General features: G+C 45.2%; 8 protein-coding genes across 8 annotated transcripts; 4 read left to right on the top strand and 4 right to left on the bottom strand.

Moving 5' to 3' along the window:
- Nucleotides 1-69: 69 nt before the first annotated feature.
- Nucleotides 70-4,108, top strand: V1516DRAFT_165241 (uncharacterized protein). Its single transcript, XM_066918683.1, has 3 exons — nt 70-367; nt 427-531; nt 581-4,108. The coding sequence occupies exons 1-3, from the start codon at nt 281-283 to the stop codon at nt 3,842-3,844; spliced, it is 3,456 nt and encodes a 1,151-aa protein (XP_066778794.1). The 5' UTR covers nt 70-280; the 3' UTR covers nt 3,845-4,108.
- On the bottom strand, nt 3,992-5,207 carry V1516DRAFT_670567 (cytochrome oxidase complex assembly protein 1-domain-containing protein). The gene has a single exon (XM_066921392.1). It carries the CDS (start codon nt 5,071-5,073, stop codon nt 4,372-4,374), a length of 702 nt encoding a protein of 233 aa, XP_066778793.1. The 5' UTR covers nt 5,074-5,207; the 3' UTR covers nt 3,992-4,371.
- Nucleotides 5,172-6,485, top strand: V1516DRAFT_670566 (mitochondrial 54S ribosomal protein uL3m). The gene is made up of 3 exons (XM_066921391.1): nt 5,172-6,054; nt 6,109-6,200; nt 6,255-6,485. Exons 1-3 carry the CDS (start codon nt 5,339-5,341, stop codon nt 6,320-6,322), a joined length of 876 nt encoding a protein of 291 aa, XP_066778792.1. The 5' UTR covers nt 5,172-5,338; the 3' UTR covers nt 6,323-6,485.
- V1516DRAFT_670564 (uncharacterized protein) lies at nt 6,349-8,090 on the bottom strand. The gene has a single exon (XM_066921390.1). It carries the CDS (start codon nt 7,866-7,868, stop codon nt 6,462-6,464), a length of 1,407 nt encoding a protein of 468 aa, XP_066778791.1. The 5' UTR covers nt 7,869-8,090; the 3' UTR covers nt 6,349-6,461.
- Nucleotides 8,091-8,486: 396 nt separating this feature from the next.
- Nucleotides 8,487-11,332, top strand: V1516DRAFT_670562 (uncharacterized protein). Its single transcript, XM_066921389.1, has 2 exons — nt 8,487-9,187; nt 9,265-11,332. Exons 1-2 carry the CDS (start codon nt 8,958-8,960, stop codon nt 11,078-11,080), a joined length of 2,046 nt encoding a protein of 681 aa, XP_066778790.1. The 5' UTR covers nt 8,487-8,957; the 3' UTR covers nt 11,081-11,332.
- Nucleotides 11,333-11,441: 109 nt separating this feature from the next.
- Nucleotides 11,442-15,653, top strand: V1516DRAFT_670558 (CRM1 C terminal-domain-containing protein). The gene is made up of 5 exons (XM_066921388.1): nt 11,442-11,816; nt 11,994-12,023; nt 12,169-12,241; nt 12,311-12,382; nt 12,443-15,653. The coding sequence occupies exons 1-5, from the start codon at nt 11,727-11,729 to the stop codon at nt 15,412-15,414; spliced, it is 3,237 nt and encodes a 1,078-aa protein (XP_066778789.1). The 5' UTR covers nt 11,442-11,726; the 3' UTR covers nt 15,415-15,653.
- V1516DRAFT_167304 (uncharacterized protein) lies at nt 15,596-19,254 on the bottom strand. Its single transcript, XM_066918684.1, has 3 exons — nt 17,783-19,254; nt 15,742-17,729; nt 15,596-15,690 (listed from the first exon to the last, which is right to left on the bottom strand). Exons 1-2 carry the CDS (start codon nt 19,101-19,103, stop codon nt 15,829-15,831), a joined length of 3,222 nt encoding a protein of 1,073 aa, XP_066778788.1. The 5' UTR covers nt 19,104-19,254; the 3' UTR covers nt 15,596-15,690; nt 15,742-15,828.
- A 151-nt stretch (nt 19,255-19,405) lies between these two features.
- On the bottom strand, nt 19,406-20,779 carry V1516DRAFT_621223 (S-adenosyl-L-methionine-dependent methyltransferase; the record flags this gene model as incomplete). The annotated part of the gene is made up of 2 exons (XM_066919518.1): nt 19,406-19,891; nt 19,937-20,779. 2 exons carry the CDS (start codon nt 20,777-20,779, stop codon nt 19,406-19,408), a joined length of 1,329 nt encoding a protein of 442 aa, XP_066778787.1.
- Nucleotides 20,780-21,346: the final 567 nt, after the last annotated feature.

The raw sequence follows: 21,346 nt of genomic DNA, 5'->3' as shown, positions 1-21,346 counted from the left end.
TCTGTGGTTTTGCGCATAGCTACCAAAAAACGCGTTGATTAAAACTGTCCTCGAAAAACAATTTTTTATCATTCGTTTGTGGTAGTCACTCGAGATTCTTTCGGATTTCTTGATTCAATTCGTGTGCTTCATCGCCGCAGATCATATCCTCGCAGCTGTAGTTGCCGTATAATAGCTTGCAAGCCTGCGCGCTCGCTTGCAAGGACGGCCAATCTTCGTGCGCAGAAACGCTTCGACGACCCCTAGCAGTCGCAAAACAATTCAAAAGGCGAATCACTAAATGAAGTTTGGAAAATATTTAGCAAAGCGCCAGCTTGAGCTTCCAGAGTACGCCAATTCGTTCATTAACTACAAGGCTCTCAAGAAGGTAGGTCTCGTCTGATTCTGCGTATGAATACTGATTTTTCTGACTGATTTTTTCTTCAGCTCATTAAGTCTCTGGGAAACGACCCACACAACAATGTTGGCCAGCGTCCTCAAGATATCCAGGCTGCTCTCCAGGCTCACAAAGTTACCTTCTTCTTTCGTCTGGTTAGTATTTCGGTCGCTCCTACTTGTTCTTTAATTGACTGTAACCCAGGAACGAGAGCTAGACAAAGTCAACGCATTTTATCTTCAAAAGGAAGCCGAGCTGAAAATTCGTTTGGCTGCGCTACTTGAGAAAAAGGAAACTGCTAAAGCTAAACTGGGAACTGTTGTCAAAACTTCTGCGACTTTCGTCGCCCTCCACGAAGGATTTTTTCGGTTCCGTCGTGATCTGGATAAACTTGAGCAATTTGTAGAACTCAACGCTACCGGGTTTTCTAAAGTTTTGAAGAAATGGGACAAGCGGTCTAAATCACACACTAAGGAGTTGTATCTTTCCACTGCCGTCGAAGTCCAGCCGGTATTTCATCGAGAGGAAATCGCTGAACTTTCGGATCTAGCCACGACATCCCTACTTGAGCTGGAAGCCTGGGCCGATGGTGAGGTTGTTAGTTTTGATCACAAGCTTTCTGACAATTCTTCAATTGAGCGAACAACAGAAGAGCTCGATTTGGATTTTCTGAAAACTGTTTCTCGAGAGTCCGAATCTTCGATCAGAGAGTGGATCCAACGACTTCAACAGGCACCAAATGCTGGCGATCGAATTACTCGTATTTTCTTGTTATCTATAACTTCCAACGTATCAGACGACATTCTACGAGTACTCTACAACACCAATATGGTTGATCTGTCTGCAAAAGACGATGTTAATGACCGTACCGCTTTTCATGAGGCTGCTATTGCGGGTCGAAATGTGGTCCTTGACTTGTTGATTCAGCATGCTGCGAAAATACGATTTGATGCCTCAGTAACTGATATCTATGGACGAACTCCTCTTCATTATGCGTGCATACATGGCCAAAGCCAGATGATTGGGCCTCTTCTAGTTGCTGGATCACCAATTGATGCTCTCGATCAAGATAATTATACAGCCTTGCTCTTTGCCATCTCTCAAAAACATGCGACATGTGTGGAGCTGCTTCTGAGCTCTGGAGCGTGCGTTGACCCTCCGAGTGAGCAATCCTACATTCCGCTCAGTGTAGCATGCCAACGCGGCCTCTACTCCATTACAGAGCTGCTGTTGAAATCCAAGGCTACTATCATGCCTGATGCGGAAGGTCTTTATCCTCAACATTTGATTGCACAGGCTGGCCACTCTTCACTCATTCAGCTATTGAAAGATTACGGGGCAGATATCAATACTGTGGACAAGCTTAATGGATGGATTGCGCTATTCTATGCTGCTTCAGAAGGTCATCCAACTACTGTCAAAGCACTTATCGATGCTGGTGCCGATATTTCCTTTGTTGATCAGAAGGGACTTTCACCGCTATATTATGCTACCTGGGAAGGTCATCTGGATTGTATCCAGCTTTTGATGGATGCTCAAACAGCTTTGGAACAACGTAATGGAGACTCAACGGATTCAAGGTCATTTGACGGTACGTTCCCGATGAGTGATGTGTCGTCGGATCCCACAATAGAGACTACGTATACCAGTTCAAACAGACTAGTATTTGAATCTGCTATGGAGCTCGACTCTGACATAGCAGATGTGGAAGGCATTCCAGACTTGTCACTTCCTCCTCCTATTCTTCCTTTGAGAAGATATGGACACAACTTTTTGGACAAAAAGACATTCGTCGAAATAGTATTCGAGCTACCATCGTCTCTGGAAGCTCTTGTGAGCCAGCGACCGATTGGTATGGCAATGCCGATAGCGACTTCTTCAGTTCGGGCATCCCCCAGTCTGCACACATCGTCGCCTTCTATTGTTGCAATGTCATCTGGCTCCGATACTTCCCCGTCCTCTGTTAGATCGCATCCACAGTCAGCAATTCAATTTTATTCCAATATTCCAGCTGCCAAACTCACAGTCTCATCAAAACTTTTGGATGTCATTCCTCGGAGTTTACTTTTGCCGCTGGCAGATGACTCACGAACGCTTTCATTTCAAATTGATGATTTAGATGAATTCATAATAGATTTTGAAGTTTTCCCGACGTTTGGGTCACGCATCATTGCCAAATCTACAGCTCTACCTCATATTTTCAAGGCGTCAAATGGCACAGGACAATGTACATTACCTTTGTTTGATCTACGACTTCAGGTGATAGGAGATCTTACTTTCAAGTTTAATATTATCAAGCCATATCAAGGTACTCCGTTAGAGATCACAAATTTTGACGTGTACTGGAAATCGACGAGTCAGGTTGAACCGACGGTACCGCAAGCGTTAATACCCTCTTCGCTTGCTTCTGTAATTGGATCTTCATCTGTGAACTCTGTGTCAGAAGGATTCACTGACTCAGCACTGTCAGGATCGACAGTAGTGAATAATGCTTTGTTGTCAACAAATATTGTATCTTCAGCTTCGTCATCATTCAACCCACGACATCCGCAGCCAACACAAGTTCATGCCCTTGTTACGGCCTCGTCATTATCAGGATCTTATGCCCGAATATTTGTTCAGCTGACTCGCGATGGAATTCCAGTAGTATTTCCATATTGGACTATTGATGTTTACGGCTTCAAGGTGCCTCTATGCACCATCACCTTTGAGGAATTTCAACAGCTGGGTCGGAAACTGTATCCTGAGAGAGCATTAAGAAGAGACTTAGTATGTGCTGCTACTGAGCCAAGTAGCGTATCTGAGGTACTCTACTTGTCGTTTCTGTCACTTGCAGACGCGCTTGAGCTTCTAAAGCTGGAGGTTAATCTTGATCTAAGCATTATATATCCGACAGATGTCGAGAAGACATATCTTAATGTAGCTTCGTCAATGGCAGGGCTAAATGCGTTTGTGGACAGGATTTTGGATATAATTTTTGACCACGCTCGCAAAGCGAGGAAGAGGACATCAGCTGCTGCGAGAGCAGCAGCAGCTGCAGGGACGCCTGAAATCCAGAGAAATAGATCGTTGACTTTTAGTTCGCACCATCCTAACGTATGCACTGTGTTGAACTGGAAGCAGCCGAATTATCCTGTGTTTTTCTGCATTGACATTTCTGAGTCTGCGCCGTCAGGAGAGCTGCGATTTACCAGTGCACATGACTTACCGGTTACGGAAGTAGAGGACCACCGATGCAGCTCTTTACGAGAAGCCACTACGTTTGCGAGCAGTAACAATCTTATGGGTTTAATATGTTGCTCACGACTTCTTAACATCGTTCCTGCACTGATTGAAAGCATACGGGTGTCGGGTCTAGTGCTCGTGGCGGAGAACAGCCAGTATGAACAATATACTGGTACAACAACCGGAGTAGATGGGCTGAGAGATGCGAAAGTATTGGAGTTTAATGAGACGATCGACATGTAGTGAAATGGAGAGCAGCAAAAGTATTTGTTTTGGATTGTAATATATAATTTATTTTCTATCATTTGGAGATGTTGGATAGAAAATCATGGGACAGCACGTAGTTTGGAGATTGATCAGGCAAATGGTCTACGAAAAGAATGCTAATATATCGTCAATCAAGTGTTGCATGAACAAAGCGGAACGTCCAACTAGAATATACTTGTTACAATTCTGAGTATGGATATCAGAAGTGGACATTTTTAGGTTAAGGACGCAGAAGAAATTGATTTGAATGGCTGCAATTGTGTTCCGAAACTACGCCTATTGTCAAATGAGTGATCTAGTTTGTGAATAGGAAAAATTTCAATATGTAAAGCCATGGATCAATTTAAACAGTTCGTTTAGATTGAGAAATGAAGAAGAGAGAGGACAATTTGAAAATGCCGGAGATTGAGTCTACATAGTTTAGGTTACATTGCTGAAATTGAATGAAAGAGGGGAAGCTCGTATATACAAAAATAGCTATAGCCCACAGAAAAACAAAACAGTTATTTAACCAATTTGGAATCGTTCTCATCGATATCGAAAGCAGTCAGATCACCAACGAGATCATCTTCATCCATCAAATCAACAACAGTGCCGTCTTCGAGTTTTAACTCCCAGGCGGTCATTTCAAACGGCTCACCAAATTTGGGGCGACTACTCGAGAAATGAATCCTGGCGGGCACATTTTTTGAGCCAATAACGATATATTCGAAGTCAATAAACCCGCGGACGGTATTGATATCACCGTATATCCAAGGGAATGGGTCGCGAAAGCGGATATTGCTGCCGAGATATTTATGAACAGTCGGAGAACGACGAGCAGTGTACATTGTAGACGAGACAACGGGTGATTGCTGGCGCTCGTAATTGAAAAAGCCATAGGATATGAACGCGATGACGCCGAAAAAAGCAGAATAGTACAGCATCAACCGCGGTGTCTTCGAGCTAACGTCCGGAAGTTCAGTGTCCACCACAATCTTATGTTTTGGCTTCTCGTTCCGTGCCCGCAGAGCATCAGCTAGCGGCGTTGTCGAGGTTTTCACATGAACCTGAACTGGCTCTGTATTGCGCAGCCCGTACGAGGTAAAACTAGAAAATGGGCGATTCAGATCCAATGCTGGTCGCAGAATTGTCCTAGAGAACTTATTTGACCCGTAAAGGAATCTGCTAGAAGATTCAAGATTTACTGCTATACTTCGTGACATATCAGTTTATTTGCCCAGAACAGTTCCAGTAAAAAACCAGAGAATAATTAGAACAATTAATCTATTATATCTGTACATTTGGATATACTGAATTAATCGAAGCGGTTCCGAACAGGCACTGCCTGAGGCTCAACTTGCACCGCCACAACTACACTGCAATTTCTCGGCAGAAAGTCCACCCAAACGAATTTTTATAGCAAAAGTTGTCACAGAAAGTAGTTTTGATTGTCGGAACCAACGAAAGTTCAAAAATACTAAATCAGTTATGGATTTATTTCGGATAGCGATTCGACCGTCTTTAGGACTGCGTTTTTTGGGTAGTTCAATGCGAGTGCGGACAGTTACATCTACTGCGGATGCCGTATCGACGCCCATTTCCAGCTCGATCAAGATTCTCCCTGCGGATCCTAACCGGCCCAGACTCGAGAAATGGGAATTGCCATTGCCGAAGTTGTTCAATTCTCTGGATTCAGCGATGAGCAGAAAAAAACTATCGTCTCGAACTGGCGTGCTAGCGCTTAAAGTCGGTATGTTGACTTACTACGATGACGAAGGATTTGCAATTCCAGTCACAATGTTGCTGGTCGACCGTGTACAAGTGACAAACTGTCGAACTAAAGATGTCGGCGGGTTTTACTCCGTCCAGGTTGGTGCGGGTGCACGAAATGCTCGTAATATTCCAAGTGCAGAGCTAGGGCATCTTGCTCGCAAGGGCATACCACCAAAGGCCAAACTGACCGAGTTTCTCGTCAAAAATGAAGACGGGCTACTTCCCATCGGAACCGAAATCAGAGCCAGCCATTTCAAAGAGGGTCAGTATGTCGATATCTGGGGCACTTCCAAAGGTAAAGGTTTCTCAGGTGTCATGAAACGTTGGGGGTTCAAAGGTCTGCGTGCCTCCCATGGTACAACTCTCAAGCATCGAAGTGGTGGCTCTATCGGTGCAAATCAAGATCCCGGTCGTGTATTGCCAGGGAAAAAGTATATACAGAATTAGATTTTTTACTCGTTAAGTCTTACTAATGTTATCTTCAGAATGGCAGGCAGAATGGGCGGCAAAAGCTCCACAACTCAGAACGCCTTGGTCATCAAAGTCTTTCCAGACGAAGGCTTAATACTTATTAAGGGTATGCTAATGGTTTGGCTTCGATATCTTTGTTCCGCTTGTTAACCAGCATTAGGACCTGTTCCAGGGCCGAAAAACGCGTATGTGGCCTTGCAAGACGCTATCGGCAAGCCGGCGCTATAAATTATTTACAACAAACTATAATCTAATAATCTTTCCAAAATCTATATATAATAATATATATGTACATACAAAAATATTCTCAAAGCAACAAGTTAAATACCCCAAAAAAAGTTCAGAATCTCCATCTACTACAGGTCTACTACTCGTGTGTCTCAAATCGGACTTGTTTCTTTTCAACTTCTCCAGGAGTAACAGCGACCGCGTCATCGTCGCTATCGCCCACAAAAAAAGGATCGTTATCCTCTGGTGTGGGTTCTACCGCTTTCAGTGGCTCCCACTTCCCTGAAGTTCGCGGTGACGAGGGCCGTGCTGGCTTAGGAGGGGGCTCCGCATACAACTCTTCATCATCGTCGTCGGCAGTTGCTGACTTGACCGGTCGTGCCGGACGTGGTGGCGCATATTCATCTGTGGTCGGCGACACAAGATTCAAATTGTCAAAATTTCCATCGAGCACTTGCGGATCATTATCGTACGCTTGCCTTTGGCCAAGTGAGTAATCATAATGAGTTTTCCGTCCACTAGATGTTGTCGATGTACCTGAAACCGTTTGCCGCGTCCTTGAAGATGACGAGGATTTCTGCGTTCGAGAATAGTAATCTGACTCTCCAGAATAATCCTCGTCCTCGCCATCGAGTTTCTTTTTGAAACTCGTCACCCAGTCATTGACTCGATTACGAGTCTCTTGCAAACCTCGAGAAAGATTCTCTTTAATCACGGGAAGATCGTCATCAAAAAACGAGTATTCTCTATCTCCATAATAAGCTGATCCATCACCTCCGTCGTAGTCACTCGTGTCAACTCTTCCATGCTCGCGCAAAGCTTGGCGACGGGCGTGATCCTCTGCTGCAGAAGGAGGATATCGTCGACGAGACCGCGATGGCTGCTGCTGTTGTTGATGGTGTCGTTGACTACCATTGATCTGTGCAGACAATCGCCGAGCGTATTCCTCGTCATCTAAAACTTGCTTTTCTGAATGAGAACGAGCGGGAGGAACAGAAGCTGCAACGGTTGGGACTGCCGGAGCGATCTCAGGCTTGAACGACGGATCGGATAGAAATAGCAGGGCGTTAAACGCGGGATCGACCACGCCTGAAGAAGCAATCAAAACTGCTTTAACAACTGAAACATCAATTGACGGGAAGGCTTCCTGCAAAGTTTTTTGGGCTTGTGACATAGGCGAGAGAGGTCGAGGGGGAAGCGCAGGCGATTGTAATTCTTCAGCAGCGGGGATCTCGTCAGTCGCAATAGAGCCAGCGACGACGGAGTCTGTGATCTTAGAAACAGGAGAATTCGGAGCAGAATTCAAAACGTCTGTCATTGAAGCTACTCGATCATATCCTGAACCAGGAGATGAGGGCGACGCAGGCACCGCATTAGGTTTGGAGGATGACGACAGCTCGGCGGGAGCAGCAGTGGATTCAGACTCAGACGGAGTATCGATCACAGCAGGGGAAGAGACCAATTCCAGGTCAGCCTCGCTCATAGGTGTTGGCGGTACTTGTTCAAGTTGTTCAACATCGCTTCGGAAAATCTGGGACGAAGACATTTTCAGGCTTGATAATATTATTCTTGTGGAGTGTGAACGGCCGCGATACACTGGATCGGATTACGACGCGATCTAGAAATCGATCGAAACTGGTGCAAACGATAAAAGATGCAAACAGCAGAAGAATTACCAGCAATTAAGAACTAGACAATCCAGCTTAGTTTTGCCCTGAAGTTACAGCAGCAATCAGACTATTGAAAACGGAGTTCAAATAGACTAACCTCATCTCAGATCAGATCAGATCAGTTTTCATCCATCTGGAGAAGTAGCCAGAGAGGCAGTGTCACACCAACCCCATTCATAAATTGTCACATGAAATTTGGATGGTATATAGTCCAAATATCCATCGTGTGCACAGTATTGAGCACGTGATTGTTGATCCGGCTGTGGATCTAGCTATCCCTGAACGGCTGCAACTGGCACGCATGGGACGGCTCAATGAAGACTAGTGAGTTTCCGGATTTAGGAGACATACTTGTTACCTAAATTGGCTTAGTTTTGTTTACCCTAGAAGCTCAGGCCTCACTAACGCGCTCTCGGAAGCACTCCTCGCGTAGCTGAGTAAAGACTTAGTCAGATCACAACAAACTGCTGTGTACCCCAGTCGATTTAGCAGCATTTATATGCCTTTTCGATAACAAATAGTAGTATTTAAATACGGAAATCTGATTTTTGAACGACAGTAGATTAATTTGACGGGATTGAGCGCGTTTTCAGAGTCATTTGAGATCAATTGGACGCGTCTGGAACAGCTGGTACTCATAAGAGCCCCTCCAGTCATTCCTCTTGGAACCGCCCATTTTGCCTCGGACCTCCTCCAGACTAGGAAAGTGCCCAAACACTCCTTTTCAAGATCTTTTTCCCTTCATCTTTGTTTCTTCAGTTCGAATAGCGAACTTCTTTTGATTTGTTTGCGCATTTGTTATCTAGATACCTATTTCTCCTCTGTTTTCCTCACAATCCGCTTCGGATCAAAGATTTTCTCCCTGCTTATTCTATTTTTACTGCGTCCGTCGCGTGCTTCTTCTGCTTCTTTTACTTTGTGCATTCTCGCATCTCCATCCTCCTTCTTACCTCACAGGACGGCTAATGACTGCAATCTCACGACGTCTGCGCGGTCTGACAAGCCGTGCTGCTCTCGAGGCTGTTCGTCGGGCATCCTCCTCTTCCTCTATCTCCAAGTCGTCGACTTCTTCTGCTTCAGCATCTTCAGCTTCTTCGTCTGATAGCGTCGACTGCTCTGACAAAGCCAATCAGTCGTCTAGCTTTTGCCAACGTCCAACTGGTTCTCAGGGTCTGGCTATTGGTCTTGGTGTTGCGTATGTTAAACTCATCATTTCCTGTCCGCGACGCGCATTATCTCTAGTCTTGCTTGCTAACCAATTCTATGCTACAGCGTTCCAGTTTTTGTCATCTTTCTTATTCTCGTCTTCTTCCACAGATACAACGCACGTCGTCTTCGTAAGGAAGATGATGGCGCGTCCTTCGACAATAATCAAGAAGATGTTGATTTATCTCCAACTCTACCCCGTCGATTTGGTTCAGCTCGCGCAGGCAGTGCGGAAAAAGACAAAATCTATGGGTTCATGGCACCTCCTGAACTTTCAACTTCAAGAACATCTCTAGAGTCCCCTTACTATATCGCGTCTCAGCCCTCAAAATGGCCAGGGAGACTGGAAGCTGGACGTGGTTCCTTTATGAAAAGAAAGTATTCTAGAAATTCTGGCATGGGGCTGTCAATTCCTCCACCTTATACCAAGCCCAAGATGCAGAAGTCGCAACTTTCATCTACCATGAACGCATCTGATGAGTCGTATGAGATGCAATCGGTTCTAAAACCTGAACGCGCATTAGTTGCGAACTCTCCCTCTCATACCTCTCTTTCCGACTCGCTCTACAACAACTCTCTTGTCCATCCACTTCCTTCGTCACAAAGAAATTCGCGTACATATATTGGAAGTACACTTGACTCTGATCTTTCCTCATCTTCTTTGGGTGAAACTGGGGCTGGGTCATTTTCTGTACCCTCGTCGTCACCCTCCAACTCGCTTTCAGCTCCTACACGGTCGGCGATACCAGAACAATCTCCCTTTCGTACTCCTTCACCTTTGCATACAACTACATTTCCAGGATCTGCTTCCGGAGCTCGTGAGCGGGTTGAACGATCCTCCGGAGTGTTTTATCCGGCTCAGAGCGAAATAGGAAGTTCGTCCGACAATCTTTCGGACGTTGCATCGTTAACTATACCTGCTCCTGTAGCCACAGCACCATTGCAACAGCCACAACAACAACAGCATCAAATATCCGTAACACAGCAACCTCAACAAGCACAAAGAGAAGTCAAGCAATTTACAGAAGATATTCAAGAGGTTCCAGAAATTCCGCTCGACGCTACAGAAGAAGAACGAGTGGCTAGAATGCGTTCTTTCTATAACTCGTACTTTGATCATGAACGCTCTAATGGACTACCCGCTGGTCAACATATGGTCCGTGATGATTCTGGAGTTCTTTATGATGCACAAGGTTCCATGGGCCCTTCATCTCGCTCCCGTGCAATCCATCCTCCGCTACCGGCGCTGCCTGGCGGACGTGGACCAAGAGTGGCGAATGGACAAGTTGGACAATACGAAGGCAATATTCCTCCTTACTTGTCTGTTCCAAGATCAATGTCTTCGCAATCAGGAGTGCCTCTCCAGAATATGTCTGAATATTCCACCAATCCTTCTTCTTCGACTCCAAATCTTAGAAATCAGCATAGTCGTCCCGTACCTCCCCCTCTATTACCACTGGAACCATTGGCACCATTACCAACTCCGCATAAGCTTGGAGAGGATGATCTTTTGAGTTCGCCAACTTCCTTTGCTCCTCCAAGAAGCCGTCGTGTTCCACCCTCCGCAGGAGCCCCACCTGGATCCAGCGGGATGTCTGATGGGGGCTTGACTTCATCGCCTTTGGGCAGCCCTCAAATCGGTCATCAGGACTGGGTTGATAAGCAGTTACGCGAGCTACCCACACCACATGCTTGGCGGAACTCGCACCAGTTCAGTGAAATGGAGTTTAAGCCATCACGACCTTACAACCCAACTAGCGCAAATGCAGTTGCAGGCAACTCTGTGCCAGTAAACCGAATGAGCCAGTATAACAAAGATTTGGTTGCTGGCAAGGATGAGATGGCTACAAACCTGCGTCCTAGTTGGAGTATGCGGAGATGAGCTACGAGACGATTTGGCTGATTCAATACATCATTAATTTTTTTTTATTTTCTCATGTCTGTTTGCGTTTCGTGTTCCAAGTATTGTGGTCTAGAATAATTTTGGTGACGATAAACTCCCTGTACTGTAGTGGCATAGATATCAATTGTGTACAGTAGTAATTGCGAGATTAGTTGATTTCCATATTAATCCTCTAAGTAGTTACTTTACAGCGCTCGACGGAGATATTGGGATTGTGTCGATGCTTAGTCAGTAAATGTATAGATACGAGGGGTTTGAACCGAATCGTCCCGACGGCGTGGTCGCCGTAGTCTCTGTCGGACGCTTTCTTTGCCTTTGCGCTTGTCTACTTTGTCTGGCTGTCGGTCTTTGGTCGAATAAACATAAGAGATTTCAGACAGAAAACGTGCAGATTTGCAATTGTTTTCCTCGTTTCTGTGATCTGATTTTCTGATTTATCTATATTTTTTTATTGCTTTCGTCTTTTTTCTTCTTTTCGATTATCTCCGCGCGCTGAGGGAAGAGCTCTCTCTGGTTTCTCGCCATTTTCTCTCTTCTTCCAACCACGCAAGACTCCCCTCAACCCCCCAGAACGCATAAACAAACTACCCGATCCGCCTCCGTGCCGGCTCTTTATTCTCCGATTATGGAAGAAATATTAAACTTTGACCAGCCGACAAATGTCCATGTCCTGGACATGGTAGTCGACGCCTTTTACAAAGGCCCATCAGATCAGGTATGTCTCTTGTCGCGCTCTCTGTGCTCATTCTGCACCTTACTATTACAAAGCCTGGCTGTATGTCTGTTTTTTCTCGGACAGCCGTTTTGTCAGTACAGCCCGAGTATTTCTAGTTATTTCTTCTTCGGTTTAAATCCGTTTCACTATTTGGATGCTGACTTTTTTGGTAATTAGCAAAAGGAAGCTCAACGAGTTCTCACCCAGGTATGTTCCTTCTTGTCACTCGGCGCTTAGATTCTTGCGGCGCAGCCGGTTTGTCTTCTCGGGCAACAGCTGCTACTGTGATTTGGCTCTACCGTGTCTGATATCCCGTTTCAAGGCTTTTTGGATTCTCACACCATTTATTTAGTTTCAAGAACATCAAGATGCCTGGCAGCGGGTTGACCAAATCCTTCAGACGTCCGAAAATCCTCAAACAAAGTGTAAGTCGTCTAAGTGGATGGATACCAGAGGTCCTACGTTTCTTCTATAGATCTAATATTTTTTTGTAGATATCGCTCTTTCAATTTTAGACAAACTCATCAAAACCCGATGGAAAGCTCTTCCGATTGACCAACAACAAGGTATGTACGATCTGGTGGGCTCAAACCTTGTAGCAACTATTGACAGTGTCTGATCTTTAGGAATCCGAAATTTCGTCGTTGCTATGTGCATTAATATGTCGTCCGATGATGTGCAATTCAGAAGTCAAAAGTCGCTCATCAACAAATGTAATTTAACCCTTGTCGAGATTTTGAAGCAAGAGTGGCCACAGAACTGGCCAACTTTTATTCCCGAAATAGTTGCATCCAGTCGGTCTTCGCTCAATGTTTGTGAAAATAACATGACGATTCTGAAACTTCTTTCAGAAGAAGTTTTCGATTTCTCTGCGGAGCAGATGACGCAAGCCAAGGCCCGTAATTTAAAGCAGCAAATGTGCTCTGAGTTCTCCGAGATTCATAACCTGTGTTATGAAGTCTTGGAGCGTGCTACGCGACCTTCACTTATCATATCCACATTGCAATCCCTTTTAAGGTATTTGAATTGGATCCCCTACGGATACATTTTTGAGACTGGCATCATCGAACTCCTACTTTCTCGCTTTTTAGCTCCACCTGAATTTCGCAATCTCACATTGAAATGTTTGACTGAAATTTCATCTCTGGTTTCTCCGCAATATGATCCACAGTTTCTCAGTCTATTTCTCCGCACAATGGAGACTGTCAGTAATATTATTCCTCTTACTACAGATTTCAAAGACTCTTACGAATCTGTTGGTACTCGAGAACAAGAGTTCATTCAAAATCTAGCCATTTTTCTTACAACTTTCTTGTCTCATCACCTAAAACTAATCGAATCGCAAGACAACAAGGATATTCTTGTTAATTCACATCTTTATCTTATTCGCATTTCGGAAATAGACGAGCGCGAGATTTTCAAAGGCTGCCTAGATTATTGGGCTCGTCTTGTTCTCGAATTGTACGAAGAAGTCCAACAGCTACCACTCACAGAAATGAATCCTTTGCTCCAACTCAGCTTTGCGTCTTCGTCAGGGTTTGCTAATGGTGGAGCAGCTCATCCTGATATTCTTGCAAAATATCCACTTCGAAAGCATATGTATGCTCAGGTTCTTTCAAGTCTGCGGCTAGTAATGATTGAGAAGATGGTAAAGCCTGAGGAGGTTTTAATTGTGGAAAATGATGAGGGAGAGATTGTGAGAGAGTTTGTTAAAGAGAGTGATACTATCACATTGTATAAAAGCATGCGCGAAGTTCTCGTCTATCTTACACATTTAGACGTCGTGGATACGGAAATTATTATGACTACTAAGCTTGCTCGTCAAATTGACGGCACCGAATGGTCTTGGAACAACTTAAACACTCTTTGCTGGGCTATTGGATCCATCTCTGGAGCCATGAATGAGGAAATGGAAAAGCGATTTTTGGTTACCGTAATCAAGGACCTTCTTGGCCTGACTGAGATGAAGCGCGGTAAAGATAATAAAGCTGTTGTTGCCTCTAATATTATGTATATTGTTGGCCAGTATCCTCGATTCTTGAAGGCGCACTGGAAATTTCTAAAAACTGTGGTGAATAAACTATTTGAATTCATGCACGAGACACACGAAGGTGTTCAGGATATGGCTTGCGATACTTTTATTAAAATTGCACAAAAGTGCAAACGTCATTTTGTGGCTCAGCAGGCAAATGAAACGGAGCCTTTTATTGATGAGATCGTTAGAGATCTCGACAAAATCACCTCCGATTTGCAGCCTCAGCAGGTTCACACTTTTTATGAAGCATGCGGATACATGATTTCCGCGCAACCGGCCAAGAATATTCAAGAGCGTCTTATTGGAGATCTTATGGCGCTTCCAAATAATGCCTGGGATGCGATAATCCAGCAGGCGGCGCAGAATCCTGAAATTCTATCGGACACAAACACGATCAAGATTATTGCCAATATCATGAAAACAAATGTATCTGCATGCTCATCTATGGGAGCAGGATTTTATCCTCAATTGGCCCGAAATTATATGGACATGCTTGGGCTTTACAAGGCTGTAAGTCAAATGATTTCCGAATCAATTGCCTCTCAAGGAACTATTGCGACTAAGACGCCGCGCGTCCGGGGATTGCGGACTGTGAAAAAAGAAATTTTAAAATTGATCGAAACCTACATGAGCAAGGCAGACGATCTAGAGACTGTCAATAATAACATGATTCCACCTCTCTTGGAAGCAGTTTTAGGAGATTATAACCGAAATGTTCCTGATGCACGAGACGCCGAAGTCTTGAACTGTATGACCACTGTTGTGACGAGACTAGAGGGCTTGATTACCGAAAAAGTTGTTTTGATTCTTGAAAGTGTGTTTGAGTGCACGCTTGATATGATTAACAAAGATTTTACGGAATATCCTGAGCATAGGGTTGAGTTTTTTAAGCTTATTCGAGCAATTAATCTTCATTGTTTTCCAGCATTATTAAAACTTCCTGGACCTGTGTTTGGATATGTGGTTGATGCATGCTTGTGGGCGAGTAAGCATGATAACCGAGAGGTCGAAGCTGCAGGACTGAATCTTTGCATTGAGCTGATAAATAATATTACAGAGTCTGATGAACAGATAGCCAATGCATTTTATCAGACATTTTTCATCCGGATTCTTCAAGATGCATTTTATGTCTTAACTGATGCAGACCATAAAGCTGGATTCAAGCTGCAAGCGTTCCTTCTTGCTCGTATGTTTGAGCTTGTTGGCACTAACAAGATTTCTGTGCCGTTATACAAGGCAGATCAAGCCCCACCGGGGACCTCCAACGCGGACTTTTTGCGGGAGTACTCTGCTACAATGTTGATGAATGCATTCCCGCATCTTCAGCGAGCGCAGGTTGACAATTTTGTTGCTGGGCTATTTAAGCTTGTGGATAATCATAACAGGTTCAAGATGAATTTGAGAGACTTTTTAGTACAGATCAAAGAGTATGGTGGCGACTCTACTGATTACCTATATGCTGAGGAGCGAGAGTCGGAGCTGGCTGCGAAGGAGAAGGCAGACCGAGATAGAGCACTTAAAGTTGGTGGATTAATCAAGCCCTCAGATATGGATGAGGATTAGGAGATTTTGGGAAGAAATCCAATGACGAGACTGCCAATCTGATTATTTATATAACTGTATTATGAAAAGATGCAATATTTTAAGGTAGAAAAAATAGAGTAAGAAAATCACCAACATTCCACTTCTTTGCCGATTCTGATATCTATTTGTCGTTGTGCTGTATTATTCTTGTTGACTGTAAAGGTCCATTTTGTTTAAGATGGCGTCTCCATTTATTTACCGGAATATGAATATGGTACGAATTGTTTCTATCATTTGTATAATCTTTTTATTTTGCTTCTTACTTTAGATTAAATCTGGATTTGACTATATTATGAGTGAACTTACCGAGGGAGTTGCTAACCCGTGACATGACGAGCAACGAATCATTGGGCAAGATTCTAACCTTGATCGGAAACAGCAAGAGCTTCGGATTCACAGTCCTCTTGCCTGAGCTCTTCTGATTTCCTTGCGAATTGCTTCAACATCGAACAAGACGTCCGAGGAACCGTCGTCGTCCTGCTTGGGTTGGTACTGATAATGGTATTCGCCAGGTCGAAAAGTAGTCGGGTCCCACTGATTGCGTGCAACAGTGGAGGTGGCCGAAGAAGAAGCAGAACCGGACTCCGCGTCGCGCCGGCGCTGTTCCTGTTCGGCTTCCTCGTACATGTCCCACCACTCCTTCTTTTTCGGTTTCAGCCATTTGCCGAACAAACCAGGCTGTTTCTGCCTATGCTGCTTCTGAAGTGCGGCGGCCTCTTGCTCCATCTGCCGCCGAGCTTCTTCAAATTCAACAATAAGCTCGCGCTGGCGCTCGCGCTCCAAGTCTGGATCCGGATCCTCGATCTCAGAAAACTCCTCCGAGACAACTTCCCAGCCACAGATCGATAACAGCCGTGGCATTGCTTCTCGATAAGCCATATGACCGTCCACAAGATCAGTGCAGTCCAAGTTCTCAATTCCGGCGATGTTTTCTATCGGCGCGAGCCCAGCAATCCGGCCGAGGCCACCAGATGTTGCACGGAACAAATAGCCTAGCACCCAGTCTTTTCGTGAAAACCCATTTACAAATCTGCCAGATACCATACTCGAACACATTACCATCATATCACGCTTCACAACAACAGGAGACCCAAATAAATATACATTCTGTACGATCCCGACTGCGTCTCTCTTCGCAAGTTCATTCAGACAAGAAATAATTACTCGCGCACCAAGCGAAAACCCAACAAGAGTGATAGGCCTGACACCGAGATTTCTTCGAATTAATGTATCTGCCAAAATCAGACCAGCAGACCATGCCCTATCAAGCGAAACACTCCAGGGATTATCCAACAAATATGACAGCTTACTGAGAATCATAGGAAGCTGTAATGATGACATTAACGCAACCAACACAGTGCTACCTAGCACTTGCTGAATACTCTGTGTTAATACTTCGGTTGCTAGAAGATTGATCGTCTGGCCCATAGAAGTTAACATGTCCGGCTCCCAATACAGAGAAAACAAATCACCCATGATAGGGTCTACTGTTGAAAATGGCAATCGTACATCGTCCATCTTGCCAGACATCCATCCAGAGACGGTGATAATCAAATTTACGCGTTCATTGTTGTGTAATGGACGGAACTCAAACGTTTTGACATGACCCATCCGCCGGGCCATACTTGAGGCTCCTACTTTGGCACCAATAGCGGCTCCTGTTGTAGTAACTATGGCAGCTCCTCCCGCTCCAGCCAGAAATCCACTAGTTCCCGCTATACCGATCGTAGTAAATCCGGCTGCTAGACCTGCTCCAATAACAGGAGCAAGCAGCCCAGCAGAAAGACCAATTACCAGCCCACCACCAATTGTCGCAAGTCCCATGTACACATATTTCTTTTTAAGGGCACGCTTTCGACGGGTTTCTAGAATTTCGTCTTCTTTCCAAACTTGATCATTGCGTTCTTCTACGTCCAAGGCGTCAGTGACACGCTTTTCGAATTTCGTGATGTCAAGCCATGAAACGTTTAACTGCTTTCCTACGCGTTCAAGTAATGTTCTTGATCGCGCGTCGTAAACTGAGTCAGCGACAAGTACCAAAAACAAATCGCACAGTACGGTCCATCGGATATCGATATCCAGAGTCTCGTCATCCTCAAGTTCTGTAGGATTCAATACGTGATCCGGAACTTGCTCTGTATACTCTGGAAGGGGCTCATCGGAATCAATTGACTTTCTGATCATATCACCTTCTTGATTTATCGGGTTCAGAATACGTGCGTTCTGAAGTAAACAGGGTGATAAATCGGATGCTTCGATGCCATGCGATGAAAGCTGCTCAATCATAATTTGTTCTAGATTATGAATGTCAGTAGATTACAAAACCTGCAAAGCTCGTAAAAAATACCTTCCGAGCTTAGTTCCATATGTGCGTATAATCTTATGCTGATCTTCTGCGACCACATAGCCATGGAACCAAATATCGTACTCAGCGGGCGAGCTATCTTCGGTGACCCCTTCTTAAGGGCTATTTCGGTGGCCATATCGACCATGCAAAGCTTGCAAAGACCGACGTAAGCTATACGCTGAGTGTCGGTTAGAAGCTGCTTTGTAGTTTGTAGCTGAGCAAGCGGATTACGGGCATTTGCGTCGGTCGGATCTTCATCATTAAATAAATATTTTGTTTCATCATCCAAAACCGATTCGCGGTCAGCATCTTCAGCATCAAGAGTGACTCGGGTATAGCCTTTTGACGCACCACCTCGCTGGACATCTTCTGCCTCGGGATCTGATGGGATTTCCTCATGAGCGATTATGTTGCCTTCGTCGTCATATATATCGTGAGAGGCAAAGACCGGCATGTCTTGCCAACCATCGTCCTCATTTGCAATTGATGGGGTATTTGGATCCTCAGCTATCGGACATTTCGCAGAACTGCTTGACGGGTCGTCAGTGGCTGATTCTGCGGCAATAGATTCTATTGACGAGTGTTCTTCTGTAGTAGGAGGTAATGCGAGACCCGGTGCAGCTAAATTTTGATAGGAAAACTCTGAATACTGGTTCTGAGGAGACTTTGGCGAGGATGGCGACACTGGATTTCCCGCATGATTCGATGCACTGTGAGGGAGTCCTGCAGCCGCGGCGGCAGCCTCTGCAGCGGCAGCATGGGCAGGAAAGAGGATTCGCTCGACCTCGCCTATCTCCGGCGGGTTATTAGAAATCCGACGTACATGTTGATTTGAAATTTTGCGTTCCGACAGAGGTGACTTTATAGAAGCACGGCGAGAGGCAGAAGGTGAGTGAGAGAACGGGTCGGACGGTGATGGAGGCGAGGAGATCTGTGGGCTCTGCTTGTGATTACTCTCTAACTCGGTTGATATAGCGGGAAGTTCTTTAGTTGAACTATGTGTGGAATCATGTTTTATATTTGGCTCCCTATGATCTGTCTTCCGTTCGCCTGGAATCTCAGTGGATTCGAAAGTCTGTGCTAATGGCATAGATGACTTGGGATCAAAAGGCTTGCCTAGCACAGAACCACCGTCGGCTCCACCGCCGAGATCCAGACTCGAACTGCTGTCATCAGTGGCCCAAACATTAGATTCCATTGGAAGCACATCCGGATCATCATCAGCGTCGTCAGCGGTGCCTGCACTACCGGCGCCATGGCTAGTGCTACCGCTGCTGATGCTGGCCGAGCGCGCCGCCAACGAGTCCGGCGACCACGACATTTCCACCCACGAAACTCGGACTCAAATTTTGAAGTGCGCTGCCTAGCGTTTTCAAAATTGATCACAATCCGCGCAACCCAGTTTTTGCTCGCTATTGACGGACGACAAATTGGAGCCGGGCTTAGCAGGGCTTAAATTTCGCTTGCGCAGACGACCACAGGGGCCTCCATCCAGGTCGCACACGTCATGTGACCCTCTATTACTGTATAGATTGCTTAGGTCGGTAACTAGCGGAATATTATATATACAGTCTATACATTGTACAAAAGTAAGCATGCCAAGGTCCAAGTTATTCAGTTCAGCTAATCGAGAGACAAGACAGCAACGCTTTCAACATGGTGTGTTTGAGGGAAAAAATCGAATCCGCGGACGCTTTCAAACTTATATCCTCGCCCATTTTCATGATTGAGCACGTAGCCAATGTCGCGCGCCTGTGTGTGCACATTGCAAGAGACATAGACGACTCGTCGAGGACGAAAGGCCATCAGCTGATCTAGAAATGGCTGGCCACAACCTTTTCGCGATGGATCTAGGATCATGGCTGTTTGATCTGCCGGAGTTTCGATCCGACTGAAGATTTTTGTAGCGTCGCCCACCACAAACTCGGCGTTCTTTACTCCATTTTCTGTGGCATTCAGAGCTGCACATTGAACACTTTGATCTGAGATCTCGACTCCGATCACAGATTCGATCTTATCACTACATGAAATACCGAACAAACCAGACCCGCAATAAGCATCAACCAGATAGCGCACCTTGGATGGTTCTGTAGTCAGTGGAGCTTCTGGCTCAGCATTCTTCATAACTATATCTTCTACCCATTTTTCATCCACAGGTCCATGGATTAAAGCTCCAACATAAGCAGTGACTCGAGGCAGCACAGAACTATTGCACTGAAAAAAGTCGCGTGCTGTATACTGAAATCTCCATTTTCCAACATATTCTGTGATTTGGGCGTTCGAATCTTCAATAACTACCGGCACAGTCGCTGGACTGTTATTGCCCTCAGCCTGCAATTCTCTAACTCCTTCCCTGAGCATTAACGTTGCACCACGCTTAAATTCGTGGTACTGTTCGCGTACCCGTTCTCGAGTTTTTAAATATGTGGCATTGATAGCTGGCGTGGCGATTGGACACTCTTCGATGTCAATCATGATAGACCGTCCCTTCTGCGTGAATCCAATTGGCACTTCAGCGGCAGGCACAATAGCATTGCTTTTATCTGCTGCCCGATGTCGCGGCACGTCAAAATGTGGGGTCAATTTAGTTCGATATTGATACTGTAAGGGCGAGCCGACAACCGGTGCGACAACAGGCATCTGATCTGATGAAAGACCACTAAGATGACTGTAAGCGCGTTCAACTATTGTTCTTTTGAAATTTAGCTGAGAAGAATACGGCATCATCTGGAACTGACATCCTCCACATCGAGCAAAATATTTGCATTGAATTGCACTGTCGTCGCGATCTGGTCCTGCGCGCAATACTCGGACAAAATCCGCAGCTTGATAAAGCCCCTTTCCGAATGTTTTATAAACTTTGGCGCAAACACGGTCTCCTGGAACAGTAAAAGGGACAACCACGACTGAGGACTCTGCATCATCGGCATTGCATCCTATACCGACACCTTCTCCGGAGGAGCTCAGTGATTTGATCTCAACTTCGACTTCACGCATATCTGCTACTCTCGGCATTTCTAGTACAAAAGAGTTTCCATCTGCAGAGAAAGCCACAGAATCTTCGGGCGGGAGTAAATCCAACTCCTGTCGCAGATTGAGCACGGCCTGGATGAGCGTTCCTTCTGCGCTTGAGCGATCGACAGTTACATTTTTTGGTCGCCGTTGCTTTTTTTTCCGTCTTTTTTCGATCGAGCTGATATTTTCCTGACTGTTTCTTCTCTTCAGTCTCACAGGATTCTGAATCTCAACCTCAGCCTGCGTAAGACTATTCGCGTCTTCAAGAGGCAGACTCACCGCTGTGTGAACAGACATCTCGTTGATTCTCCTCCCCCTCGCTCGATTTGCAACTGTTTCAACAACAGCGATCCGGCTTCTAGTGATTAGCGCTCTACTCCAAAAAATCCTCATACAATTCCTTTCCGATTCAATATCAGTCACAGAGTTAAAACAAGCTAAATGTAATAAATTACGTTCTGCAATTTTGACCAATTCCCTGCCTCTAACTGGTTCCAGAAAAATTCACTACGCCGCGCCTAAAGTCCCATTAGTCACGTGATAATCATG

Source organism: Lipomyces oligophaga (assembly GCF_038497815.1).
Source record: "Lipomyces oligophaga strain CBS 7107 unplaced genomic scaffold V1516scaffold_2, whole genome shotgun sequence".
Lineage (NCBI taxonomy): Eukaryota > Fungi > Ascomycota > Lipomycetes > Lipomycetales > Lipomycetaceae > Lipomyces > [Lipomyces] oligophaga.
This window is presented reverse-complemented; position numbering and strand designations above follow the sequence as displayed.